The sequence below is a fragment of the Lithobates pipiens genome, unplaced genomic scaffold (genome assembly GCF_037356315.1).
Source record: "Lithobates pipiens isolate NorthernLeopardFrog02 unplaced genomic scaffold, aLitPip1_a1.2 Scaffold_19, whole genome shotgun sequence".
Taxonomy (NCBI): domain Eukaryota; kingdom Metazoa; phylum Chordata; class Amphibia; order Anura; family Ranidae; genus Lithobates; species Lithobates pipiens.
The window spans coordinates 145,283,128-145,304,621 of NW_027507764.1; the positions used below are offsets into that span (position 1 = coordinate 145,283,128).

Sequence of the window (21,494 nt, forward strand, 5' to 3'; positions counted from 1 at the left end):
TCAAGGAGCTTACAATCTAAGCTCCCTAACTCACTATATACACATATTAGAACCAATTTAGATAGGAGCCAATTAACCTACAACATCTCTTTGGAGTGTAGGAGGAAATTGGAGTAACCAAAGCAAGGACAGGGAGAATACGTAAACTCCAAGCGGGTATTGCCATGGTTAGGACTTGAACCAATGATGTGAGTGCTACCAGGTGGAAGGGCTAACCACTTGGCTACTATGCTGCACACAAGTCATTAGAAGAGCTTTTTTTTAAGACAATCTGACAGTTGTGCCTTGACCAGAATACACATGGCTAATTCCTTGTAACATAGGCTGATTTGTATTGGCTGGCCTTGCAAATTAGAAATTGTTGACTGCAAGTTCTGACCATCTTCTGAAAATCCTAGTTGCTTGGCTGTCTACAATTTCGGCATTTCACTGACCTAGAACAAGTGTGCAGCAAGTGAAGCCAGAGAGAAGTTAGAAGTTTGATCTGCAAATGGGCTCTTTCACAGGTGCTTTCTGATCATGTCTACCTGTCAGCTTTTCAGGCGGACTTGATCGGAAGCTTTATGCAGCCCTGATATCAGTTTATACCCACCTATGTCCAGGTCCATCCAGGTCCAGAAGAAAAAAAATTTGAAAAGGACTTCATCCTTCTCAGTTTTTCTTATCTTAAAGCAGAACTAAATCTAAATATACTCACTTCCTTATTCCAGCAATGTGGTGGGTAAATCCTTCATTGGCCACTGTTATCTTTTCCTCTGACTTTTTCTGGGTGATGGATGCTCAGCCTCTTGATTGGCCAGTGGCAGAATGAAGTCACCCTGCACAAGCCTGTGGGAGTTCGTCATGCTGAGAATGCGTGCTGAGCTGCGCATGCACAGCGCAGTGTGCATTCACTTAGAGCTCATTCATTCAGAGCTCCCTTTTTTGGGTAGAGCTCTGCTTTAATGATCCCAACATACAGGGATATGGGAATTATTATTGACATAAACACACACCCACACAGGTAGAACTGGATGGACTGGTGTCATTATTCAACCCTACCAACTATGAATCTGCTTTATAAAACATATATTAGTGAAAGCAGAGTACATTGTATTGTAGAGTGAACAATTTGAATAAGATATTGTGGAAACATTATAAAAGAACAAGTCTAAACAACTTGTGAAATTAATTAGTAAGTTGCTAATGATGAGAGACATTATAAATTTGCTAAATTCATAAAATATGTGTTCTTTTAAAAATATTTTCCATTTAGCTATAACCAACCAAGTGGTCCCAGGATGTGTCTGTTAAAAAGACATCATGCTATTTCTGCTGCCCATGTGTTTTTTGTGACTCAATGGAGTTGATTTGGGCCCCTTTCACACGGGCGCCTCCGCATAACAGAATCTGCTTGCTCAGCAGGGCATCGGTCTGCTGATCCACGCAGAACAGGCGAATGACGGGTTCGTTTCACACAGTCCCACTCTCTTCTATGGGGAAATAGGGTATAAATGGACTGTCTGTCCGTTTCCATCTGATCCAATCCGCTGGATGGATGGAAAATAGGACCACCATCCGTGTGTTTTTGGCGGGCAAGATCAGATGGCGGCAGGTGTCAGTGGACATGCATCCATGCGCTACATAGAGGAGACTGGAGGGTCCAATCAGGTCTGCCTGAAAAACTGACAGGCGGACCTGATGGGACAGCCCATGTGAAATGGCCCTAATTAATACTGGGAAGTGCAAAATCTGGTGCAGCTGTTCATATTAGCCAATCAGCTTCTAACTTCAGCTAGTTTAATTAGATGTTGATAAAATACCAGGAAGCTGATTGGCTACCATGCACAGCTGCACTAGATTTTGCACTCTCCAGTTTTAGTAAATCCCATTGAGTGTCTTGGTTGCTCCCTGGCTTGCATTATTGTAGCCTCAGAAATGTGAAGTCTTAAGCCTAGTACACACTTGTAATATTTTTCATCCAACCCAGCAGGGCTGAACAAAAACAAACTGACAGCTCTCTATTTTTCCTTTTGTGTTTAAGAATAGTGCCTTTTGATATTTGGTTTAATACCTTAGTGCAGATGGGATTTAGTTGAGCCACTGCACCCTTTTTCCTTTATTGGAAGTCAGTTTGTTGTACTCACTATGTCATCCCTACACTAGGCGAGAATATATTTTGTAGTCTATTTTGGGGTTCATTTACACTACCTTTGTTGTTTTATCATTTCTACACTGGTCCTTTTTGTCCTCTGCTAATTTGAATGTCCTGTGCTGTCTTTGTTTTACCTTGAAAAACTATAATCAATAAAAATTGTCTGTTCTCAAAAATAACTGACAGCTCAGGAGGAACCGCTGTACTAACAATCTGATAATCTTACAGTCATCTCCCCTGCTGTTCTGTTGTGTTCTGATAGGGGAGTGGCCCCTTCCCAGAACACTCCGGCTGACCGAGAGCCAATCTCCAGACCTTTTTTGGTCATATTCCTTCGACAAAAGGGCCGGAGATATTTGACCCATGTGTACTAGACTTTAAAGCGTTTATTAACCCCCCCCCCCCCCCCCAAAAAAGATCCTGTTTCTTTAAAGCATGTTATACAGCATAGTGCTTTTGCTGTGTCATTTGGCCCCCTGCATCACCTGAAGTACCTGGCTGATCCTGCTGGTTCCGGCCCTACCCTCTGTATGCTGACCACAAAATGTCAGTGCCGCTGAGCCCTGACACCGTGGTCAGAGCCTGTGCCTCTGTCATCCGCAGCCTGCTATCTGTCTCCTCTGTGCTCCTGTGTCCTCCCCTCCCCTCCATGCCTGTCAACTCATGACAGTCCCCGCCCCCCGTTCCTAATGTTCTCATACCTACTAAAAAATCCCCTCCCATCCCCTCTATTACATAATAGGCATCCCTGTGCCCATCAGTACTTACAGTGCCTTGCAAAAGTATTCACCCCTTTGCTTTTTACCTATTTTGTTACATTACAACCTTTAGTTCAATATATATATTTTTTAAACTGAATTGTATGTGATGGGTCAGAACACAATAGTCTAAGTTGGTGAAGTAAAATTTGAAAAATATATACATATCACTATTTTTCAGAAATAAAAAAACTGACAATTGGCATGTGCATATGTATTCAACCCCTTTGTTATGAAAACCATAAAAATCTCTGGTGCAACAAATTACCTTCAGAAGTCACATAATTAGTGAAATGATGTCCACCTGTGTGCAATCTAAGTGTCACATGATCTGTCATTACATATACACCCCCTTTTGACAGACCCCAGAGGCTGCAATACTTAAGCAAGAGGCACCACTAACCAAACACTGCCATGAAGACCAATGAACTCTCCAAACAAGCTGGGGACAATGTTGTTGAGAAGTACAAGTCAGGGTTAGGTTATAAAAAAATATCCAAATCTTTGATGATCCCTAAGAGCACCATCAAATCTATCATAACTAAATGGAAAGAACATGGCACAACAGCAAACCTGCCAAGAGACAGCCGCACATCAAAACTCATGGACCGGGCAAGGAGGGCATTAATCAGAGGCAGCACAGAGACCTAGGTAACCCTGGAGGAGCTGAGTTCCACAGCAGAGACTGGAGTGTGTGTACATAGAACGACAATAAGCCATACGCTCCATAGAGTTGGGCATTATGGCAGAGTAGCCAGAAGAAAGCCATTACTTTCAGAAAAAAACAAAATGGCACATTTTGAGTTTGTGAAAAGGTATGTGGGAGACTCAAAATGTATGGAGGAAGGTGCTCTGGTCTGATGAGACTAAAATTAAATTTTTTGACCATCAAAGAAAATGCTATGTCTGGCGCAAACCCAACACATCACACCACCCAAAGAACACTATCCCTACAGTGAAACATGGTGGTGACTGGGAAACTGGTCAGAGTTGAGGGAAAGATGGATGGTGCTAAATACAGGGATATTCTTGAGTAAAACCTGTACCACTCTGTGTGTGATTTGAGGCTAGGATGGAGGTTCACCTTCTAGCAGGACAATGACCCCAAACACACTGCTAAAGCAACACTTGAGTGGTTTAAGAGGAAACATATAATGTGTTGGAATGGCCTAGTCAAAGCCCAGACCTCAATCTAATAGAAAATCTGTGGTAAGACTTAAAGATTGCTGTTCACAAGCGCAAACCATTCAACTTGAAGGAGCTGGAGCAGTTTTGCAAGGAGGAATGGACAAAAATTCCAGTGGTAAGATGTGACAAGCTCATAGAGACTTATCCAAAGTGACTTGGAGCTGTGAGAACTGCAAAAGGTGGCTCTACGAAGTATTGATTTTACAGGGGTGAATAGTTATGCACATTGACTTTCTGTTATTTTGTCCTATTTGTTGTTTGCTTCAGAATAAAAAAAAAACCTCTTCAAAGTTATGGGCATGTTGATTCAAATCCTCAAACAATCCATCTTAATTCCAGATTCTGAGGCACCAAAACATGAAAAATGCCAAGGGGGGTTAATACTTTTGCAAGGCACTGTATATGAGAGCGGCTCCCTGCGATCACATGACCCCTCGGCTTTCTCTCCTCTTCACTCCTCCCCAGCTGACGTCATCAGCAGTGCTCGGCCCCGCCCACTGGAACTGTCAGGCAGAGGAGAGGAAGCACCTGAGCGCTGGGAGTCGCTCTCATATAGGTACCGATGGGCATATTTTTTACATAACACAGGCACAGGGGAACTTATGTAGCAGAGTGGATAAGATGATTTTGTAGTAGTGGGTTAACAACCACTTTAAGCTGCCTATAGATTTTAGAGAGAAGTTGTATGGCCAGGCATATTTCAACCACCCTTGGGGTAAAATATCTTCAGAGCACAACAGAGGTTTCTATTAACTTGTAAACTTGTTTTTTTTTACATGACTAGTAAGGGTTAAGGAGAGAAGAACACACTGTATAGGATACCAGGAAACTGCGAGTGTTGGTTTATTGGTGGATACTAAGGCAATAGCTGTCTGATTCACTCTTTTCACATCACAGCAACTTGTGGCCCTGTTGGTATCTGCTTTTTGGATTTGAGACTGTCCTCTCCTATCTGTAGGCATCTATTGAGCCCAATAGAGCAGAATACATTTTCACAGAACACTTGCTTGGTGCACAAATGCATTGTCAGCTTGGTAATTAGAGACAGTGTGGGTCTTCCTCTGTATGATTTAAATTTTTTAGGGTAAACCTTGCATGTTATCACCATTTCCTGCCTCTGAAATTTCGAAACTGTAGGAAGCTGCGGGATATTATCAAGTATGCAGTAGAGTATAAAGCCTGAGATTGTACAAGCTGTAAACACACTTCAGAAGCTTTAATTCAGTGACAACATGTTTGCTGATGTCATTATCAACATCAAAAGGAGTAAGTACATTACAAGCTCAATTAATTAGTTGGATGTCAAAACCATGCTGTTTTGTTTAACTAAGTGCAGATAAAAGAGATGCAAGACAAGCTCTTATATTAGGTGAATGAATCTTTGGTGGTTTTTCTGAGTGCCAAAATAATTGAATGCCTTTTTCTCATTGGACCATTGGATACTTTGGTCTATAGATGTGGTATCATTTTGTCATTATGCTTATTGATTTTGACAGTCCACAGAAAATGAATGCATATTTTTTAACACGGGTCGATTGGCCCCTTAACTTGTTATACAGCATATTAATGTATTATTTTCTGTGATAGCAATGATTAAGGGCGCTCAACAAAAAACATTATTCTAAATTACCAATTTGCAAAATGTTTACTAAACCACTAAATTAAAATGGCTGTGAAAAAAATGCTTGAAACAATGTGGTGATCACCAAAGTAAAAATATGCACATATATATTGACAATAATTATACTAGATAAATAGTGAACATTAGTGAACCACCATAAATAGTAATGATAATTGGCAATGTAAAGTCCCAATAACGTGTCTCTACAAAGAATGAATTTAGCCGAATTCTACCGATCCGGAATATGGAAAACAAATAGTAATCGTGATATAACAACGATTTGCAACAAGTCGGGAAAAAGGCTTGCGACTCCCTCCACCATACACGTAGAACTACACCAGTAGTGAAGATACAAGTCCAAACTGCTTACCAGATCCGTTTGACCACTTTAATTAAAAAGTAAGTCAAACAACGCTTGTACAGCATAATACCTGCTCATATGGATACCGATGCAAATGATTGCTTCCTGAAGACGTTAACAACGAAACGTACGTCAGAGCGGTACTTGGTCACGCTATTCTACGCCATTTCCGGCCCTCTGGTTCGTCGGTCTGTAGGCCTGGAACGCACGCCATTATCGAATACGGAAGGATTTTTTTCCTTGGTTTGGAGAGCGATTCTTTCGGTCAGAGCGAGCAGTCCCAGTGCCAGGTCAGGCACATAACCATGTAAGGAGCCTTTTGGCTGTATGTTTTTTACTTATTTTTTTATTAAAGTCAGTATTATGCTACGGATCTTTTTGTATTTTTTCACATTTGCCGCTTGAGTCTGTGAGGAGAGACACACCATCTACCATCATTTGCATCGGTATCCATATGAGCAGTCATTATCCTGTACAAGCGTTGTTTGACTTACTTTTTAATTAAAGTGGTCAAACGGATCTGGTAAGCAGTTTGGACTTGTATCTTCACTACTGGTGTAGTTCTACGTGTATGGTGGAGGGAGTCGCAAGCCTTTTTTCCCGACTTGTTGCGAATCGTTGCTATATCACGATTACTATTTGTTTTCCATATTCCGGATCGGTAGAATTCGGCTGAATTCATTCTTTGTAGAGACACGTTATTGGGACTTTACATTGCCAAGCATCATTACTATTTATGGTGGTTCACTAATGTTCACTATTTATCTAGTATTATTATTGTCATTATATATGTGCATATTTTTACTTTAGTGATCACCACATTGTTTCAAGCATTTTTTTCACAGCCATTTTAATTTAGTGGTTTAGTAAATATTTTGCAAATTGGTGATTTAGAATAATGTTTTTTGCAGAGCGCCCTTAATCATTGCTATCACTCCACAGGTGTTTTTTTTCACTTTTCTAAGGAGCTGCTCTTTGTGTATATTTCTTATTTTGTTTTTGTTCACAATAGCGCAGAATTTGAGCAGTTGAATTGCAACTGCCTGGTTCACGATGCATTATTTTCTGTGCAGTATACAAGAGCATTGATTGAAGTGTCTACTTTGTTTTGTACTGCTGGATGTTGTGTCTATGGCCTGTAGCTTTGCTGGCCATGATCATTCCATGCACCTACCTGGACCAGCTACCTAAGCACCTAATTGGTAAGAACTAAAATCCAATGACTAAATGGGATGGGTCAAGGACAGTCAGGCTGAGGAGAAAAGTGTTAGATGATGCTGGACTTCCTCTAGCCTGGAAATTAGGCTTTATTTAATCTTTCAGTGCACACTGTGAGAAGCCTACTGTGTGCAGTGTAATAATAGTAATGATTTCGGTACAGGATAGGAGCTTGTACAACTGTGCTAGACTGAAGGTAAGGCAGAAGTTCAGCTTTAAGTTGCCCCTAGACAGTGGATCATAGTTTCCAGGTGTAACAATTTTTGGCTGGATCATTTGATCATGTGTTTTATTAGTGGAAGTTTAGGAAAGTCCAGGCTTTAAAACAATAGAGCAGTTTAGTCTGATTATATGTAAGGGTAGGGTGATAGGTTTGTTGCTACGTCCTCCATGTTTCCCCTCCTCATCGGGCACCAAGCAAGGGGTCACATTAGAGGCCTACCCCCCCAGGTGGTTTCTTTGGGCTACATCAAAAGTGTAACAGGGTCACTAATCCTTGCATGTGGGCTAATACTTTGCCCGAAGGCTTGCTCACCAATTCCCAGGACCAGGTGGTAGCCACGTTTATGTGAAAAGTCAAACATTAAGGTGGCCTCCAAACTGAGAGATGAGCCACATGTACATAATACCCAATGTACGAAGTTCCTCCCTAAGCTGTTTTATCCCATGTCCTACACACTTGTACTGATGTATGTGTTGCATTCGGAGGGACAGGCTGAGCCACCAGTCAGCGTTGCTCTGTTACCTCACTCCCAGTTAAAAAAAAAATAAAATGAACTCCCATCATGCTCATAGCGCAGACCTCATACATGCTCTCACTTTACTCTTCTCTTTCCGTACCTAGTGACCAGGCCTAGGTCTCTGTAGTCCACTCCCATTGACCCGCAGAGATGGCCAGCTAGGGAGGGAGTCAAAGCACCGACCCCCTTGCTACCAGAGAACCTGTCACCTAACCAGGTACCATGCCAACGACTGGTTGCTGTTCTTCCTTCTTGTCTTGTTGAATGAACCACTGTTGTATTGATGTTACACATACCTCATTTTGTGGTTATGGACTCAAGTTCTCTAGCAATATGCCAAGACCTCACATGTACCCATTGAGTAACTTTAGACCAGGCTCTGAGCAGTTGAATCAACTTTTAATGTAAACTTGGCACAACACGTATAACATGCAATAACGACTTTCTCCTAACTATACCTAACTGTGGCTGCCCCAGGTTACCCGCACAATCCATGCTGGGCAAAGATCGAACAGAGAAGTCCATGTACTTGGAGTCTACCAGCAAATCGGCAGACCACATATCCCAGCAAGTCTCTAGTTGTGTATGTTCCCTATGTGTTTTTCTAAGTTTTCCCCAGAGCCCCAGCATACAAGTACTTTCACTGTGACCATCTTTATTTTTGTTGCCCTAAACAGGCGCACTTGCGCCTGCAAAATATTTTAAGATGGTTGGATTTTACATTTACATCCATTCATCTGACACCAGTATTACACAGAGCAAAAATATGGTCCATAAAAATCTAACCAGGTGCCAGACTCTACATACTGACACCCTTTGGCCAGGGATGTCTTCTGCAATCTGAAGTTATCTGTATGTATGTTAATTACAAATACGGTAGGTTGATTTCTTAAAGTATCACAGAATTGTATTTAATTGGAGAACATGTGTAGTTTATCTAGATTTCAGTTAAAATATTAGCCAGATTATTGTATAGCACAATAATCAAATGAACGTTTTTAATTGCTTGTTTTTATGTACTTTGTGCTCTCTCATTCAGGTTTTCCAGCGGCTCAGTTGCATGGCACAGAAAGGAAGAATGTTTGTGGTGGCGAACTTAGGAACTAAAGTGCCCTGTGAGCATGTGGACCCCAAGTGCCCAACTGATGGGAGGTACCACTTTAACACGAATGTTGTGTTTAGTGACAATGGCACACTGATGGCCAGCTATTTTAAACAGAACTTGTATTTTGAATATGGATTTGACACACCTCCGCATGTCCAACATGTTGTATTTCATACCTCCTTTGCCACGTTTGGCCTTTTTACGTGCTTTGATATCTTATTTTATGAACCAGTTGTTACTCTTATTGAAAAACATCACGTGAAACACCTAGTGTACCCAACAGCTTGGATGAACCAATTGCCACTTCTGTCTTCCATTCAGATTCAGAGAGCCTTTGCCACTGGGTTCAATGTTAATATTCTAGCTGCTAACATCCACCACACAACTTTGGGTATGACTGGAAGTGGAATATTCAGTCCAATGGGCTCTTCATACTACTATGACATGGACAGTGAAAATGATCAGCTTATAATCGCCAAAGTTCCAGTGGACCCATCAGAAGAGCTGTGCCCAGGGGATGAAGATCAGGTGTCGTGTGTAAAGAGTGAGACATTCAAAGATAATGTCCTCCATACTAGTTCTCAGACATGTCACTTAAAAGACAGAAAAGCACATTGTGGAGAATCAGCTTGGGAGAAGGCATCATTTAATTCAGAGATGATGTACGACAACTTCACATTTGTCCCCCTGAATACAAGTGAAGGGACAGTACAAGTGTGTGATGAGGCGCTCTGCTGCTATGTGACTTATCATAAACAGAATACCTCCAATGAGCTGTATGCTTTGGGGGTATTTATTGGTTTGCACACTGTTCATGGTCAATACTCCCTTCAGATTTGTGCCTTGGTAAAATGTGGGGGTCCAAATATCACAACGTGTGGACAGGAAGTGACTCATGCAAGTAGTATCTTGACCTTTCACCTTTGGGGCAGTTTCAGTACCAAGTATGTATTTCCCATGATCGTTACATCAGGAGTCAACCTACAGTTACCTGACCACTGGGGCTGGAGGGATAATAACTGTTTCATGAGCAAAGAGACAATGAAGATGGGATTAGTGACAGCAGCATTGTATGGGAGATACTACGAAAGGGACTAGTCTCTACATGTGTCATTAGAGTGTTGCTACAGACTTATGAGGAAAACAGAAAATGATTGAAAAATGTTATTCAAAAGCTGTGTTTTTGATACTTTTACTAACTGTATTAAAAAAATAAAGTGGAATTCTAGACAAAACTTTTTTTCTACCAAGCAGTGTCAACGCTTGCATATAAGACCCTTTTCACACTGGGGCACTTTTAGGTGTTTTAGCGCTAAATATTATGCCTGTAAAGCGCCTCTCAAGCCAGAGTGCTTTCACACTGGGGCGGTGCCCTTGCAGGATGGGAAAAAAAAGTAATGGAAGCAGCATCTTTGGGGCAGTGCAAGAGTGGTGTATACACTGCTCTTCCACTGCCCCTGCCCACTGAAATGAATGGGCAGCGCTGCCGAAGTGCCTGCCAAACGCTTTGGCAGCATCGCAACACGGCACTATTAACCCTTTCTTCAGCCGCTGGCAGGGGTTAAAAGTGCCCCACTAGCGGCCAAAAAGTGCCGCTTTAACAGCAGTAAAACGCCACTAAAACTAGTGCCACTTTACCGCTATCGCCCGCACTGCCCCAGTGTGAAAAGGGACCTAAGAATGACATGGGTCCTCCAGCAACTTTAAAAAATAGGGCTGAAGGTACGTTTTGGCCTCCTGAATGTGTACACTGTATGACTAAAACATTCTTCATAGCATAAAACAATTGTAAAATTCAGCAGCACCAGTTATGGATGTCACAACTGCACAGAAAAATGCAGATGCTGGGATATCCCCACTGGAAGTGGACTGATCCAACTATGTGCATTTTCCTTTTTTGAAAAGAGTATCATGGTGAAGCTGGAGTGTTAAAGAACAACTAAACCAGGCCTCCAAGTATCAGCAGAGGCTCCTCACCTTTCTATTTATTTCAGCTAAGATTACCATAGCACGAAACTGGAGGTCTGCTGCATTGCCGATAGCACAGCTCAAACATACAATGTCATGGTTAATGCTTAACGAGCGGCTATCCGCACTGTCTCAAGACAGGATGGGAATGTTTCACAGAATATGGGACCCATGGATTGCCTACCTAACTAAGGATCCCAGGGCACACGTTGCTTAATGGTATTATAGCAGTAAGGGCTCGAGAATCTAGGACCACGGCTCTCCCCCAATTCTCTTCCTTCCCCACTCTCTCCTGTTCTTTACTCCTCTCTCCCCTTCTACTATTGGGTCTTTCCCCTCTTCTTTTCTGCTTTTTGTTTTCTCCTCATCTCTCATTGAGCGGTGCTAGTTGCACGATTAGATACCTATAAAAAATAAGAGGTAACAAGCATCGGCAGGTAGGGTCATGTGTGATCCAGAGTCTTTGGCTGTAGGAATTGAGTGGCCACCGACAGAGTATTTTAAGAAATGACCGGTGAATTACTCAATTGTGCACTGTACTAGATGTAATACTTAGGCCGCGTACACACGCGGGGACTGTTCGGCCAACTTTGTCCGCTGAACAGTGTTTCGGCGGACAGTCCGCCCGTGTGTGGACGTTCAGCGGACAGTTTCAGCGAACAGTCCGCTGAACAAGGTTTTTCGGAATTTCCGAAAAACTGTCCGCTGAAACCTTGTTTCAGCGAACAGTTCCCTCGTGTGTAGGCTTGTTCGACAAACTAAGTTCCGCGCATGCTCAGAAAGGATTTACACGCCGAAAGTTATAATGCAGTGTATAGGACGTCGTATTTTTCGTCCCGTCGTACGTGCCGTTCACGTCATCGCGCACGGTTTCAGCAAACTGTTCGTACGTCGTGTGTGGCCATGTCCGTCCATGCTAATTTTGAGCGGACTGTTTGCCGAAACTGTTTGACGGACAAAGTTGGCCGAACAGTCCCCGCGTGTGTACGCGGCCTTAGCCGCATTGATGAGAATTTTGTTTGTTTTGTATTGAAAATCTTCAATAAACATATTGAAACATAAAGAACAACTAAACCCATCAATTTAACTGTTTCCTAAAACATTAGGAGAGCTTAGTTCCACTTTAACATCACTCCTTTCCCTGCCACCAAGTTGACAAGTGAGTCTTGCTTTAGACCTTCTCTGTAGCCCCCCTGCCTGTATCGTCTTTGGTCTGTCTCAGCTACAAACCGAGGAGGGCAGGAAATAGATGTGCACTGTGTAGGACTATTGCTAGAGCAACAGCATGAATATTGCTTTAGGCCAGTGGTTGCCAACCTTTCGTACCGCATGGACCACTAAACACACAATTTTGAATCCTGCAGCCCATTAACATAAATTTGGTTGGTAAGGCTGTGCTATCAAGAAAGGTTTAGCACCAGCAAGTGTTGGAAGGGTTGTTAGCACCAGAAAGAAATTGTCTGTTTTCTGTTGCTTGGTGATTAAGATGTCTGATTACAGAGGGTAAATCGTCTCTACCCATTCTGCTTTATTTTTCAGGCTCTTATGTAGAATATGGCTCATCTATTTTTCCCATCTACCCACTCTGGGTAAAATTACTTATAATGTACTAATATACAGGTAATAGCATGGTTTAATTAGGCAAACGAGAATTACAGTATTTAGAAAAAAATATTTTGCTATATAAAGTGTATGTTTAGTCATAACTATTTTTTCACATTTTTTCACTATTTTTGTGTCCTGGGGGAACTCCCTTTTACTTTCTATCCTAAAGATGCAACAAGAAGAAGAAATCAATACAAAGTCAAGGTTTAGCCACAGTCTAGAGCTGCTGTATAGAGATCAGATGTAAAATAGTGCATAGCCATGGTAGGAGACATATACCAAGTACATAATTAAAAAATAAATGACTATCTTCAGAGTAAAGAAGAACAAGGAGCCCTGGAAGTGATAGTCTGGCCCCCACAGAGCCCTGATCTCAGTATCATTGAGTCCGTCTGAGATTACATGAAGAGACAGAAGGATATAAGGCAGCCTACATCCACAGATCTGTGGTTAGTCCTTCAAGATGTTTGGAAAAACCTACCTGCCAAGTTCCTTCAAAAACTGTGTGCAAGTATACCTAGAAGAATTGATGCTGTTTTCAAGGCAAAGGTTGGTCACACTAAATATTGCATTCCCCTTCTGTTCTTTTACTTTCCATTTTGTTAATTGATTAAAAAATAAACTATTAACACTGCTATTTCTGAAAGCATTCTATGGCCCCTTCCACACGAGGCGGCCTCTGTCTGTCCACTGGTCCATGTCTGCTCCATTCCATATCCTCTATGGGCAGTTGGATGCAAAGGGTCCACCTGTCTATTTGCACCCAACTGCCATCCAATCCAATTTGCTAGATGGAAGATCCCTATCTGTCTGTTTTTAGTGAATCGAATTGGATGTAGGCAGGTGTAAACCGGCACATGTCTGTTTATACCCATTGCTTCATAGAGGAGAATGGAAGGACGGACAGATGGGCCCCATCGGTCCGCTCGTGTGAAATGAGCTTTATTTTTATAGCATTTTTCACACCTGCCTAAAACATTTGCACAGTAGTGTGTGTGTTTGTGTGTACATTTATGTGTGTATATACAGTATCTCACAAAAGTGAGTACACCCCCTCACATTTTTGTAAATATTTTTATTATATCTTTTCATGTGACAACACTGAAGAAATTACACTTTGCTACAACGTAAAGTAGTGAGTGTACAGCTTGTATAACAGTGTAAATTTGCAGTCCCCTCAAAATGACTCAACACACAGCCATTAATGTCTAAACCACTGGTAACAAAAGTTGGTACACCGTAAATGAAAATGTCCAAATTGGGCCCAATTAGCGGTTTTCTCTCTCTGGTGTCATGTGACTCGTTAGTGTTACAAGGTCTCAGGTGTGAATGGGGAGCATGTGTGTTAAATTCGGTGTTATCACTCTCACTCTCTCATACTGGTCACTGGAAGTTCAACATGGCACCTCCTGGCAAAGAACACTCTGAGGATCTGAACAAAAAGAATTGCTGCTCTACATAAAGAAAGCCTAGGCTATAAGAAGATTGTCAAGACCCTGAAACTGAGCTGCAGCACGGTTGCCAAGACCATACAGCGGTTTAACAGGACAGGTTCCACTCAGAACACACCTCGCCATGGTTGAGAAGAAGAAGTTGTTTGCATCATATCCAGTGGTTGTCTTTGGGAAATAGACATATGAGTGCTGCCAGTATTGCTGCAGAAGTTGAAGGGGTGGTGGGTCAGCCTGTCAGTGCTCAGACCATACGCTGCACACTACATCAAATTGGTCTGCATGGCTGTCATCCCAGAATAAAGATGATGCACAAGAAAGCCCGCAAACAGTTTGCTGAAGACAAGCAGACTAAGGACATTACAGGATTATTGGAACCATGTCCTGTGGTCTGATGAGACCAAGATAAACTTATTTGGTTCAGATGGTGTCACACGTGTGGAGGCAACCAGGTGAGGAGTACTAAGACAAGAGTGTCTTGCCTACAATCACGCATTGGTGGTGGGCAAATCATGGTCTGGGGCTGCATGAGTGCTGCCGGGACTGGGGAGCTACAGTTTGAGGGAACCATGAATGCCAACATGTACTGGACATACTGAAGCAAAGCATGATGCCCTCCCTTTCGGAGACTGGGCCGCAGGGCAGTTTTCCAACATATAACGACCCCAAGCACCCTTCCAAGATGACCACTGCCTTGCTAAAGAAGCTGAGTGTAAAGGTGATGGACTGGCCAAGCATGTCTCCAGACCTAAACCCTACTGAGCATCTGTGGGCCACACAAAATAATAATGGTGGCCCCACAAAATATTGACACTTTGGGCCCAATTTTGACATCTTCACTTAGGGGTGTACTCACTTTTGTTGCCAGCAGTTTAGACATTTATGGCTGTGTGTTGACTTATTTTGAGATGACAGAAAATGTACAGTTATACAAGCTGTACATTTACTACTTTACATTGTAGCAAAGTGTAATTTTCTCTTTCGTTCATTGACGGACACAGCATCTTCATCTTGACCTTAGGGCTATATCGCCCCTTCAGGAGAGGACTAGGCAGAACATGTTAAAAACAGCAAAACTGCACAGTACCGCCCAGGAGCCGGTCCTACTGGCTATAACCCCTCACACTGCATCCAGCAGCTCAGTTTTTTTCTGCTTAGTGTAGGAGAAGGACCTGGCTCCCGGTGGGACCATTGGTCCTAGGAATTTTTTATTTTTTATGCATTTTTGATTCCTGTGATCTATAACAGCTGGGCTGGGTGACAGGCTGGATAATATAGATCCTGGTAGTCTCCCCAGCCTGGCCATCAAGCGTGAGCAGACCTTAGCTAAGCGATGGGTCGGCCACGACATGCCCCATCTGATCCAGGGGTGCCCGGTGAGCTATATGCTCCGGGGCACACATCTGACTGGGCTACTGCTGTCCGTGTCACAGTGTGCCATGGCCAACAGCCACCCCGTACTGCTCGGGTGATGGGTCTGTCCATGGCATGCGTCCAGCAGTCCCTGCAGGAGGGGTAAGTATGGTTCCACCTGTCTCAATTCCACACTTGAATCTTGCAAAAGGAGATCCTGTCCAAATGGGACAAATCTCCATTGTCCCTGGATTGTCAAATTTCGTGTGAGCCAGCTAGTCAGGGATTCCCTTCTCTGGTGGCTAAGGTCACCGGCCCTTCAGTCCGGGAAGTTGGTCCTTCCTCTTCATTGGATGGTGATCACAGCGGACGCCAGCCTAACTGATTGGGGGGGAGTTTGGGGCATACAGTCCGCCCAGGGTCACTGGACGCAGGAAGAATCCCGCCTGCCAATCAATGTACTGGAGCTTCGGCCGATCAGGCGGGGCCTCTCCACATGGTCACAGAGGCTGCAGGGGCATCCGGTCAGGATCCAGTCAGACAATGCCACAGCGATGGCATATGTAAATCATCAAAGAGGAAAAGGAGCTCAGCTTGCAGCACTGGAGGTTGCTCATAATCCTGCAGTGGGCAGAGCGGCGCGTGTACATTCCAGGCATAGAAAACTGGCGGACTACCTAAGTCGTCAGATGCTGGATCAAGGAGAATGGTCGCTGCATCCGGATGTATTTCGGCTCCTTTGCCTAAGGTGGGGCATGCCAGATGTGGATCTCCTGGCCTCTCGACTCAATCAGAAGGTACAGAGGTTTGTGGCCAGGTCAAAAGATCCCTGGGCGGACGCTGCAGAAGCATTGGTGGCTCCATGGGGGCATTATCGGCTGATTTATGCCTTCCCTCACTCAAACTTCTACCATCTCTGCTTCGCAGAGTGGAGGCCGAGGGGATTCCGGTGATTCTGATTATCCCAGATTGGCCTTGGTGTCCGTAGTACGCCAACATAGTATAGTATGAATGGTGGCGTATGTTCCTTGGCAGCTGCCGATGCGAGAGGCCCTTCTGTCACAAGGTCCAATACTGCTGGCTTTAACGGCATGGCTGTTGAAAGCCAGGTGCTAAGGGACCGAGGTCTGTCGGATTTGGTAATCTTCACTATGCTGAGGGCACGGAAGTCATCTTCTCAGAAGATTTATCATCGTACGTGGAAGGCCTACATCTCCATGTGTGAGGAGATGGGGTGGCGTCCACGCACATACTCAGTTTCCAGGATCCTGTGGTTTTTGCAGCGAGGAGTGGATCAGAAACTTGCCTTAAGCACCATTAAGGGGTAGATATCAGCTTTAGCTGTCTTTTTTCAGTGACCCTTGGCAACTCATTCATTGGTGAGTAAGTTTGTTCAGGGGGTCCTCCGGTTCGACCACCGCTGCCTCTGTGGCATTTGAATCTGGTGCTCTCGGTGCTTCAGAAACTGCTGTTTGAAAACATTAGGGAGATCCCCTTATTGACACTCTCTCAGAAAGTAGTCTTTCTAGTGGCTATTACATCTGCCAGGAGGGTTTCTGAGTTGGTGGCCTTGTCATGCAAGTCTCCCTACTTGGTCCTCCACAAGGATAAGCACCACAGCCTTTGTTTCTTCTAAAGGTTGTTTTGGCCTTTCATCTAAATGAGGACATTGTGCTTCCGTCCTTATGTCCTCGGCCGTCACACCCCAAAGAGGTTGCTTTGCATTCCTTGGATGTGGCCTGGTGGCTGGTCCGAAGAAGGGCCTGGTGGTCTCGTTGGCCACCATTTCTTGGTGGATCAGACAGATTGTGGTTCAGGCTTATGCCATAAGGGGGCTTTCTTGTCATGGCACATTCTACCAGAGCAATTGGTGCCTCTTGGGCTTTCCGACATAAAGTGTCTGTTTATCAGGTGTGTAAGGTGGCGACCTGGTTGTCCGTTCACACTTTCACTAAATTTTACAAGGTTGATGTGAGTCCATCTTCGGATGCATGCTTCGGCCACAAGGTTTTGCAGGCAGCTCTTTAGGGTTTGTGTAAAAATAGGAATAGATGCGCTACTAAATAACTTGTGCAAACTACACAATATCTGTGCTACATAACAATGAGTGCACTATTAAATAGATAAGTGTGCCGCTACATGCACAATAAAACAAATTAACTAATTTAAACTACAAATAGGCATGAGCATGAATTTGAATGGAAAACAAAAAAAAACTCAACTCCTCCGTTGAGGAGCTCTGGTTGTTATGGGTGGAGTTATTTTCTTGCTGTTCCCACCCCTCTTTTTTGCCACTGCTTGGGGACGTCCCTAAGGTCAAGATGAAGATGCTGTGTCCGTCAATGAATGAAAGAGAAAATAGGATTTTTGTACTCACCGTAAAATCCTTTTCTCTGAAGTTCATTGATGGACACGGCACCCACCCCTCCTATTTATGTTTGTAATGCCTTTGACAAACTGAGCTGCTGGATGCAGTGTGAGGGGTCATAGCCAGTAGGACCGCCCCCTGGGCAGTACTGTGCAGTTTTGCTGTTTTTTTAACACGTTCTGCCTAGTCCTCTCCTAAAGGGGCGATATAACCCTAAGGTCAAGATGAAGATGCTGTATCCATCAATTAACTTCAGAGAAAAGGATTTTACGTTGAGTACAAAAATCCTATTTCTTCAGTGTTGTCACATGAAAAGATATAATAAAATATTTACAAAAATGTGAGGGGTGTACTCACTTTTGTGAGATACTGAATATACATACATACACACACATTACATATATATACACACACACACTACTGTGCAAAAGATTTAGGCAGGTGTGAAAAATGCTATAAAGTAACGCACATTTCACATGAGTACAACTCTTTTGTGAGGTACCGTGTGTGTATATATAGGCTTTTTACCCATTTTGTTACATTACAGCTTTTAGTTCAATGTTTTTTTTTATCTAAATTATATGAGATGGATCAGAACACAATAGTCTAAGTTGGTGAAGTAAAATTAGAAAAATAGATACAGAAAACAATTTTTCAGAAATAAAAAAAATAATTGGCATGTGCGTATGTATTCACCCCCTTTGTTATAAAGCCCATAAAAAGCTCTGGTGAAACCAAATACTTTCAGAAGTCACATAATTAATGAAATGATGTCCACCTGTGAGCAATCTAAGTGTCACATGATCTGTCCTTACATATACACACCTTTTTGAAAGGCCGCAGAGGCTGCAACACCTAAGCAAGAGGCACCACTAAACTAACACTGCCATGAAGACCAAGGAACTCTCCAAACAAGTAAGGGATAGGGATGAGCCGAACACCCCCCTGTTCGGTTCGCACCAGAACCTGCGAACAGACCTAAACTTCGTGTGAACTTTAGAACCCTATTAAAGTCTATGGGACTCGAACGTTCACAATCTAAAGTGCTCATTTTAAAGGGAAATATGCAGGTTACTGTCCTAAAAAGTGTTTGGGGACCCGGGTCCTGCCCCAGGGGACATGGATCAATGCAAAAAAAAGTTTTAAAAACGGCCGTTTTTTCAGGAGCAGTGATTTTAATAATGATTAAAGTGAAACAATAAAAGTGTAATATTCCTTTAAATTTCGTAGCTGGGGGGTATCTATAGTATGCCTGTGAAGGGGCGCATGTTTCTGGTGCTTAGAACTGTCCCTGCACAAAGTGTCATTTGTGCAGGAAAAAAAGTCTTTTAAAATCACTTGCGGCTATTGTCGGGTCCCGTAATACAGAGAACACTCAATGAGTGTTCTCTGCATTAGCCGACAATTCATTCATTCATTCATTGATAAAAAAAAAAGCGTGGGGGCTCCCCTAAATTCAATTACCAGGCCCTTCAGGTCTGACATGGATATTAAGGGGAACCCCGTGTCAAATTTTAAAAAAAATTGACGTGGGGGTCCCCCTAAATATCCATAACCAGACCCTTCAGGTCTGATATGGATATTAAGGGGAACCCCGCATCAAATTAAAAAAAAATTGACGTGGGGGTCCCCCTAAAAATCCATATCAGACCCTTTATCCGAGCACGCAACCTGGCAGGCCGCAGGAAAAAGAGGGGGGGACAAGAGAGCGGCCCCCCCTCCCTCCTGAACCGTACCAGGCCACATACCCTCAACATTGGGAGGATGCTTTGGGGGTCTGTGACCCCTCAAAGCACCTTGTCCCCATGTTGATGAGGACAAGGGCCTCATCCTCACAACCCTGGCCGTTGGTTGTGAGGGTCTGCGGGTGGGGGGCTTGTCAGAATCTGGAAGCCCCCTTTAACAAGGGGACCCCCAGATCCCGGCCCCCCCCCTGTTTGAAATGGTAAGGGGGTACAAAAGTACCCCTACCATTTCACAAAGAAAGTGTCAAAATGGTTAAATAAGACAAACACACTTTTGAAAAATTCCTTTATTAACCACTTAAGGACCGCCGTATTGCCATTGTACGTCATCACAATGGCACAGGCAGGCACTAGCACGTACATGTACGTGCCTGCCTTCCAGCGGGTGGGGGGTCCGATCGGACCCCCTCCCGCTGGATAAGGCGGTCCGTTTCCCTCCGGGAGCGATCCGTGATGAGGGGATGGCCGTTGGTTTCGGGCCACCCCCTCTCGATCGCTCCTGGCCAATGACGAACTTCCTCCCACTGTGTATTGTTTACACAGGAAGGAGGAAGTGATGTCATTCTCCTCGGGGCGGTCTTTTTGACCGGACTACGAGGAGAAGACTAAAAGTAAGTGCACCAAAACACTACACTGACACATAGGTACACATAGGTACAGAATCGGCCCCCCCTCCCCCCCCCAGTCACAGTGTCACTGATTGCATTGATCATTTCTTTACTGATCAATGCATTCAGTGTCAGTTGTAAAAGTAAAAACTGTCAAGGCAGTTAGTGTTAGGTCCAGGGTAGCCCCCTATCACCCCCCAATAAAGATTTAACCCCCTGATTGCCCCTAGAGTTAACCCTTTCACCCCCTTTTGCCAGTGTCACTAAGCAATAATTTTTCTGATCGCTGCATCAGTGTCGCTAGGTAGCTAGTTATTTTTTTAGGTTCACCGCCAGGTTTTTATATCGCTAGGTACCCTGATATACTACCCAATAATGGTTTTAACATCCTGATTGCCCCTAGTTAACCCTTTCACCCCCTTTTGCCACTGTCACTAAGCGATCATTTTTCTGATCGCTGCATCAGTGTCGCTACTGTCGCTAGGTAGCTAGTTATTTTTTTAGGTTCACCGCCAGGTTTTTATATCGCTAGGTACCCCGATATACTACCCAATAATGGTTTTAACATCCTGATTGCCCCTAGTTAACCCTTTCACCCCCTTTTGCCACTGTCACTAAGCGATCATTTTTCTGATCGCTGCATTAGTGTCGCTACTGTCGCTAGGTAGCTAGTTATTTTTTTAGGTTCACCGCCAGGTTTTTATATCGCTAGGTACCCCGATATACTACCCAATAATGGTTTTAACATCCTGATTGCCCCTAGTTAACCCTTTCACCCCCTTTTGCCAGTGTCACTAAGCGATCATTTTTCTGATCGCTGCATCAGTGTCGCTACTGTCGCTAGGTAGCTAGTTATTTTTTAGGTTCACCGCCAGGTTTTTATAGCGCTAGGTACCCCGATATACTACCCAATAATGGTTTTAACATCCTGATTGCCCCTAGTTAACCCTTTCACCCCCTTTTGCCACTGTCACTAAACGATCATTTTTCTGATCGCTGCATCAGTGTCGCTACTGTCGCTAGGTAGCTAGTTATTTTTTTAGGTTCACCGCCAGGTTTTTATAGCGCTAGGTACCCCGATATACTACCCAATAATGGTTTTAACATCCTGATTGCCCCTAGTTAACCCTTTCACCCCCTTTTGCCACTGTCACTAAGCGATCATTTTTCTGATCGCTACTGTCGCTAGGTAGCTAGTTATTTTTTTAGGTTCACCGCCAGGTTTTTATAGCGCTAGGTACCCCGATATACTACCCAATAATGGTTTTAAC

At 43.6% G+C, this 21,494-nt stretch overlaps 1 protein-coding gene across 2 annotated transcripts in view; it reads left to right on the forward strand.

Moving 5' to 3' along the window:
• The window catches only part of BTD (biotinidase), an 84,729-nt gene extending 74,387 nt beyond the window's left edge, over positions 1-10,342 (forward strand). For both annotated transcript variants that reach the window (XM_077491372.1, XM_077491371.1), the window contains one exon: positions 9,060-10,342. In XM_077491372.1, coding sequence (XP_077347498.1) covers positions 9,060-10,223 — 1,164 coding nt within the window. In that variant the 3' untranslated portion in view covers positions 10,224-10,342. The remainder of the gene's footprint in view (positions 1-9,059) is intronic.
• The last annotated feature ends 11,152 nt before the right edge of the window (positions 10,343-21,494 follow it).